The sequence below is a fragment of the Pelodiscus sinensis genome, chromosome 1 (genome assembly GCF_052426305.1).
Source record: "Pelodiscus sinensis isolate ZL-2025 chromosome 1, ASM5242630v1, whole genome shotgun sequence".
NCBI lineage: Eukaryota > Metazoa > Chordata > Testudines > Trionychidae > Pelodiscus > Pelodiscus sinensis.
In genome coordinates this window covers 360126050-360133186 of record NC_143052.1, presented here as the reverse complement: position 1 = coordinate 360133186, position 7137 = coordinate 360126050, and the positions used below count along the sequence as shown (strand labels likewise).

At 56.8% G+C, this 7137-nt stretch overlaps 1 protein-coding gene across 1 annotated transcript; it reads left to right on the top strand.

Moving 5' to 3' along the window:
• Positions 1-827: 827 nt before the first annotated feature.
• Positions 828-1775, top strand: LOC102462131 (olfactory receptor 51E1-like). The gene is made up of 2 exons (XM_089775421.1): positions 828-1496; positions 1545-1775. Exons 1-2 carry the CDS (start codon positions 828-830, stop codon positions 1773-1775), a joined length of 900 nt encoding a protein of 299 aa, XP_089631547.1.
• The last annotated feature ends 5362 nt before the right edge of the window (positions 1776-7137 follow it).

Below are 7137 nucleotides of genomic sequence, written 5' to 3'. Positions count from 1 at the left end.
AGTACCAGGTTTTGATTGGGTTCTCCTCTCCCACATGCCCCCTTTTTTGTCTCTTCTCTAAAATAAACTGTCCCAGAGTTTTCAGTCTGGCTCACTAGGGCAGCCTGCCCCATTGCCACAGCGGGTCTCAGGAATCCTATTTCCCCCTGCTCTGCCCTTCCCAGAGACGCCTGTCTGCTGCCACATTGCCTGGAGAGACCGAGGGACCCACACCGAGCACATGCCCCTCGCAGGCCAATTTCCATCCACTTTCAGGCATCTGAACGTCGTGTTTGTTTTGGCCACGGCAGTGAATCAGCAGCTGTTTCCATTGATCTGCAGGCAATGCCCCCTGGGGCTTGTCCCTCAGGGGCGTCCTACGTGGGTTTGTCACCAGGCACAAGTCTTTGGTTTTCTGACTCTGAGCCACCAGGCAAACAGGGAGCTGCATCAGGCAGGGACTCTCCTGCCTGGGTTTCACTGTGGTACAGAGCAAGGGCGGGTAACGAGTGTCTGTGCTGACGTTTCTTTCTGCTGCCTTACAAGGTTTCCCACAGCAGAAGCTGTGGGGATAGTTGGCCCAGCGAGCACCATCCAACATGGGACGGACCCTGCAGGGCCAGTTGTACAAAGGGAATTTCGCTAACAAAAGTGACATTTTCAGTGTGTGCAGAGACTGACGTGCTTCCCCCATGAGCAGAGCCTTCAGTAATGCGTTCTCTCCCTCCAGGCGTGTGCACTGCGAGTGTCATCTTCAACCCTGGGTGCACAGAAGAAGTCGGGGGCTTGTGCGGTGCATGCGGGAGACACCGTTCTGCCTGAGAGTCGGACACTTTCTCCCCTGCTCCATGGCACATTCCAACACAACCCACTTCACCAACCCCTCCACCTTCATCCTGCTGGGCATCCCTGGTCTAGAGGAGGCCCACGGCTGGATCTCCATCCCTTTCTGCACCATGTATGTCATAGTAATCTTGGGGAACTTCATCATCCTGATCATTGTGAAGAGGGAGTCGAGCCTCCATGAGCCCATGTACTATTTTCTCTGCATGCTGGGCATCTCCGACCTCATCCTAACTACGTCTGCCCTGCCCAAAATGCTGAGCATCTTCTGGTTCAATGCCAGGGAGATCGATTTCAATGCCTGCCTCACCCAGATGTTCCTCATTAATTCCTTCTTTTTGGTAGGATCTGGGATTTTTGTGGCCATGGCGTTGGATCGCTACGTGGCCATCTGCCATCCCCTGAGACATTCCACCATCCTGACTAGCCCCGTGGTGGCCAAGATCAGCCTGGCTGTGCTGCTGCGCAGTGGCCTGCTCGAGTTACCCCTCCCCTTACTGGCCAGGCAGTGGCCATATTGCAGAACCAACGTCATCCCCCAGCCGTACTGTCTGCACATCACCGTGGTGAGCCTGGCCTGCGCCGACATTCGTGTCAGTAGCTACTACGCCCTCGCTGTGACATTGTGTGGGATAGGTCTGGATGCGCTACTGATCGCCATATCCTATATCCACGTCCTCAGGGCCATCTTCAAACTCCCCACAAAGGACGCCCGGCTCAAGACATTTGGAACCTGCAGCTCCCACCTGTGCGCCATCCTCGCCTTTTACATCCCTAATCTTTTCATCATCCTCATTGCCCGGCTTGGCCAGATTTTGCCCCTGCACTTCCACATTCTTTTTGCCAACTTGTGTTTTTTGATGTCACCTATGCTCAACCCCATCATCTACGGGGTGAGGACCAAACGGATCCGGGCCAGGCTGTTCTCCCTCTTTACTCAAAAAGGGATCTAAGGTTTTTCCCAGTGCTGTAGCTCAGAGACTCAGCTCAGTGAAGGGCTGGTTGGTGACACAGGGCTGGGGCCTCATCTCTGAATCACTGACTGGACAGAGAAAGTGCCAGTAACCTCATTCCTGGCCTCCCTGGGCTGTGTCAGCAGAAGAAAGTGAAGACTCAGTCTGTGTACAACTCATCTACCCCCAGTGGCCTGGGGATAGGCAAAACCTTTGTCCCTAGGGCGAGCCCCTGGAGTAAGAATGAGGGCTGAAGTGTCAGCCACAGGCCTGGTGTGAGGCTGGTAAGATAGGGAACAGTGCTCAAGACTTTGTTGATGCTGGGAGGAAGAGGCAGGCCCTGCTCACAGCACGTGGCTAAGCAGGGCTGGTGTTGCGGAAACGCTCATACCCCACAGGCACTAGGCAGAGGCCGGGAGCACCCTGCAGAGGGCTGGTACCAGAGCAGCATGTTAGGAGACAGCTCGATAGCAACACACTCCCCACCGGTAACAGGGACAGAGCAGCCCAGGGCCAGGACAGGGTCTGACGTGGCAATGTGAGGGAGAGTGAATATTTCATTGAATCCCCATGCAGGTAGGTAAGTTCAGAGGGTGGCACCCTGACACCGTGGAGTGAGGTGTGTCTTGTGTGTACCTGTGTAGGACAATGTTCTATAAGGGGAATGCACTTGTCTGCCCATGGGGCGAATGGAGAATCCCGTCCTTGAGAGAGCCTCTCCATGGCAACCGGCACACGTGTGTCTGACAGAGGCAGCTGGATATGAGCACCTGGCTGCATTTGCAATAAAACTTTAGGTTCCTTCGCCCTTTAGCTGATTGTGTGTTCATTGCACATCTCTCAGACTCTGCTGCTCCAGCTGCTTGCACAGAGCCCGTGTAACACGCAGGGGAGCCCCTGTGCTCAGCCAAATGGGTAACACCACAGTGCCAGTGTAACACACAGGGGAGACCCCACACATAGATGAATGAGTATCAGCACAGAGAAGAGGTATCTCATGGAAGAGCCACTGCACACATCTAAACGGGTAAGACCATAGAGCCGGTGTAACTCAGGGTATGTCCACATTACAACGTGAATTAGAACTAACTTAGTTCGAATTAGTTAATTCAAACTAAGCTAATTCGAACTAATGGATCCAGACTAATAAACTAGTTCGAATTAGCGTTTTGCTAATTCGAACTAGCATGTCCACATTAAGTGGACCCTGAACCGGGGTTAAGGATGGCCGGAAGCAGTGCCGGCAGGGCATCAGAGGAGGACTTAGAGCGTGGAGATGCTGTCTCAGGCTAGCCGAGGGCTGCGCTTAAAGGGTTCCGACCCCCACCCCGGACACACAGTTCTCAGGGGTGCCCCGCTTGCAAAGCAGTCCTGGCTTGGAGTGCCCGGAGGGCCCACACTGGGCACATCACAGCACTCGGCCATCAGCCCGGCTGCACTTGCTGCAGGCTGCCATCTGGGGAGAGGGGGCAATTGGGGTTCTGCAGGAGAGCTTCCACCCCCAGAAGCCCGCAGAGCCAGCCCAGTCCTCCCCATCGGGGGCTCGTGCCCCATTCCTCCCTCACCTCCTTCCACTTACCCTTCCCTAGCCCCTCTTCTTGATGTACAAAATAAAGATAACGTGTGGTCAAAACTAGAAACTCTCTTTATTTAACGAAACTCAGGGAAATTGGGAAAAGGAGGTGGGAGAGGGGAAGAGAGAGGGTGGGAGAGGGGAGGGGGAAAACTGGGAGGAGGGAGCTGAAAGGGGGAAGCAAGGGAAAGGAGGGGGTGGGGAAACTGAAGGATCAGGGGTGGGGGTCTCGCCGGGCCAACCGCCTCCCAGCACGGCGAAGGAGGGGGCCTCAGGGTCCCCGGGGGGATGGGGTGGAGGGTGCGGAGGTTGAGGTGGGGGGTGTGGACATTGAGGAAGAGGTTGTGGGGGTTGAGGAGGAAGAGGTGGGAGGGGGGGCAGGAGTGGGAGGAGGGACAGCAGTTGGGGGGGCAGCAGGCGCAGGATCAGCATGTGGCACCATGCTCTGCAGCAGGAGCTGCAGGTTGGTGCTCAGCCCTCGGAGCTCAGCCAGCAGCTCATGGCGGAGCTGCAGGTCTTCCTGCATCCAGGCCTGCAGTGTGCGGTGCAGGGCTCGCAGGGCCCCCACGTGCTGGTCCCTGTACTCCTGCTCCGTGCTGGCGGTCCGGAGCAGGCCACGGGTGCGGAAGCATGTCCCGGGCGGGGTGGTGCGCCCTGCATGAGCAGCTGGTGCAGCTGTAGAGACAGAAGAGAAGTGGTCAGTTCTCCCTGGGGATGCAGAGGATGATGCCCAGCCCCCCCCCCCACCCCGCAACGTGAGGGTGACCATGTCCTGCACCGTCAGAGCCGCTGTGCTTGTACAGAGGCCATGGTCAGGATGTCTGGCTCTCCCCGGGACTGGGAGCTGCCCCAAGACCGCACCCATGTCCCTGTGCCATGTATAGTGTGGCCGGGGCGGGGGGGAGGGGGAGATGTCCCCTGCCTCCATGTAGAGGGGACATGTGAAGGGAAAGCATCCTGCTGGGTCCTGCCCCGGGGTCGGGAGCATGTCACGTCTCTTTGCACAAGCATGTGCCTATTGGGGAATGGCCCCTGGGTGTCACGCAGCTGGAGCCACCTGCCCAAGGGTGGCATGGCACGTGCTCGCACGTGCACAGGTGTCTGCGTGATCCATGGGAGGCATGGCCCACGCGCGCGGTCTCTGGTCTCCCTCCCACCTCCCCCCCCCCGAACTACTTAATTCAAACTACTTACCCGGTACGGTCTCCCTGGATGACCCTGCTGGAACAGCTGGAGGTGGCCCCTCCGGTGCGCCGAGGTCAGGGCCCTCTGGTCCCGGCTCGCTGTCCCCCGGGCTGGCACGGACCGCCCCGCCCCCCCCCCAAGAGTTGGTGGAGGGCGGGGAAGTAGGGGCAGGTGTCATCCCCTGCAGCGGCGCCGCCCCTTGTGGCCCTGGCGTACCCCTGCCGCAGCTGCTTCAGCTTAATTTGCACCTGCTCTTGGGTGCGCCTGTGTCCCTTGCAGGCCATGGAGGCTGCTATTCGGCCGTAGACGGCTGCGTTCCTCCTCCTAGTGTGGAGATCATGGAGATTGGGGGCCTGCCCCCAAACCCCAATGAGGTCCAAGACCTCAGCACTAGTCCAGGGGGCCGCGCGCCGTCTACGGCCCCTGGCTGGCCCCTGGGTGCTGGGGGACTGGGCAGGGGACGGCTCGCTGCCACTGGCTGCCTGGCTCATCGTGGGGCCACTGGCTCAGGGGCAGAGACTGCTGGCAGGGCTGTCTGACTCCAGTGCTGTCTGGCCAGAGTCTACCCCTTTAAGGGCCCGGGGCTGGGGGAGAGGAGAGGAGTTTTCCTGGCTGTGCCCAGAGTGGCCACCAGGGAAAGCTGGGGAGGGCTAGCCTCCCACTAGTTCGAATTAAGGGTCTACACAGCCCTTAATTCGAACTAGTAAGTTCGAACTAGGCTTAATCCTCGTAAAATGAGGTTTACCTAGTTCAAACTAAGCGCTCCGCTAGTTCGAATTAAGTTCGAACTAGCGGAGCGCTAGTGTAGCGCCTATGAAAGTTAGTTCGAACTAACGTCTGTAAGTTTGAACTAACTTTGTAGTGTAGACATACCCTCAGAGAGGAGCCCTCACATACAGTTGAATGGGAATCAGCACAGAGCCACTATAAGAAAAAAGGGGAGCCCATGCACACTGCCGATTGGATATCAGCACAGAGCCGGAGTCACAGAAAGGGAGCCCATGCACACAGCCAAATGGGTATCAGCACAGAGCCGGTGTAACACCCAGGAGCGCATGAACACAGCCGAAGGGTTATCAGCTCAGTAAGAGGCGAGCAGTGACAAGGTGGGGTCTGATGGGGTAGGCCCTGGTCCCAGAGCGGATTTGCCTTGGCTCTGGGAAAACCTAATCTCTTTGGCTTGGTCCAATTTAATGCCCCTTACTCAGGGGAAATACGGCCCTCCGGCCTAGTCTCTAAAGTTCAGTGCCTCTCCCTCAGGGGAAATACACCGCCCTGTCACACACCCTCCCCCTTAAGTGGGTTCTTAACCCCTCATCAAACTCGATCCCTTCTCCTTCTACCCGGGAAAAAAAATCCGCATTAATGTGAGCCCTCCGTGGTCGCTGGGCTATGCCGAAACCATAGGGCTGTAGTGATAAGTACCACCTCGTTATCCGGGGATTAGTCTCTTTCATGGTCTGTTACTAACTGAAAGGGGTTCCCCAGCAAATACTACCTTAAAGCATCCACCGCCCACTTTACTGCCAGTGCTTCTTTTTCTGTGCTCAAATATCCCTGCTCTCAGGGGAACAGCTTACAGCTCACATATATCACAGGGTGTTCCTCCCCCTCAATCCGCTGGGACAACACTGCCCATAAGCCCATCTCTGATGCATCCATCTGCACTATGAAAGCTTTGGAAAAATCGGGGTTGAACAGGACGGGGGCCGTTAGTAAGCCGGTCTTTCAGGGCTTAAAAAGCCTTCTCACATTCAGCAGACCATTGCACCCTGTTCTGCCGAGCGTTTTTAGTAAGGTCGGATAATGGGGCTGTGACGTAGTGGGGGTACCTGGCTGGTTTCTATGCTGCTGGCTCTGGGGTAACCCCCACTGGCTGCCGTGGGTACCACGACCCAGCAAAACAGGACGAGTAACTATGCAAACCAGTATGGCCAGACACCCCCCATGGAGAGGAACAAAGGAAGGTGGATGCTGCCCTGGCTGGGGGGCAGGGCTGGAAGAGAGTTAGTGAGTTGCTGTCTGGGAGCATGGAGGAGACAGCTTAGGGACAGGGGCTGGAGTTTAGGGGCCCAGTCTCCCCCATCTCAAGGGGGCCTGAGGCATCCTAGCCCAGCTCTGTGACCAGATTACATCTATGCTGTGCTGTATCCTGGAGAGGCAATAAACTTCCTCTATTCCACCGGCTGGTGCAGTCTGTTTGTGCCATTTCGGGGTGCAGGAGACGGGGGACCCCCAACGCGCCGTCACAGGGGCGGCCAATGCTGCAAAATCCAGTATAAACCGGCTAAGCCCAGGAACTGGCGGACCTGCTTTTTCGTGGTGGGTGTCTTAAATTTCTGCAGGGCCTCCACCTTGTCAAGCCGAGTTCGTAGGGTTCCCTGCCCCACCATGTACCCCAAGTAGGTCACTTCGCGATGGCCCAAGTGACATTTTCCCAGGTTGGCCATAAGGCCTCCCTCCTGCAGGGTTGCCAGGACCACTTCTAGGTGTTGTAATACATGTTTCATGTTGGGCTATAGATCACTATGTTGTCTATGTAGGTGGCTGAATAGAGATGGTGTGGATGTAGCAACTGTTCCATTGATCGCTGAAACATGGCAG

Coding starts and splice junctions, on each gene's coding strand:
- LOC102462131 (XM_089775421.1), top strand. CDS start 828: ATGGCACATTCCAACACAACCCACTTCACCAACCCCTCCACCTTCATC. Junction 1,497..1,544: donor TCGCCATATCCTATATCCAC/GTCCTCAGGGCC, acceptor GCCCGGCTCAAG/ACATTTGGAACCTGCAGCTC.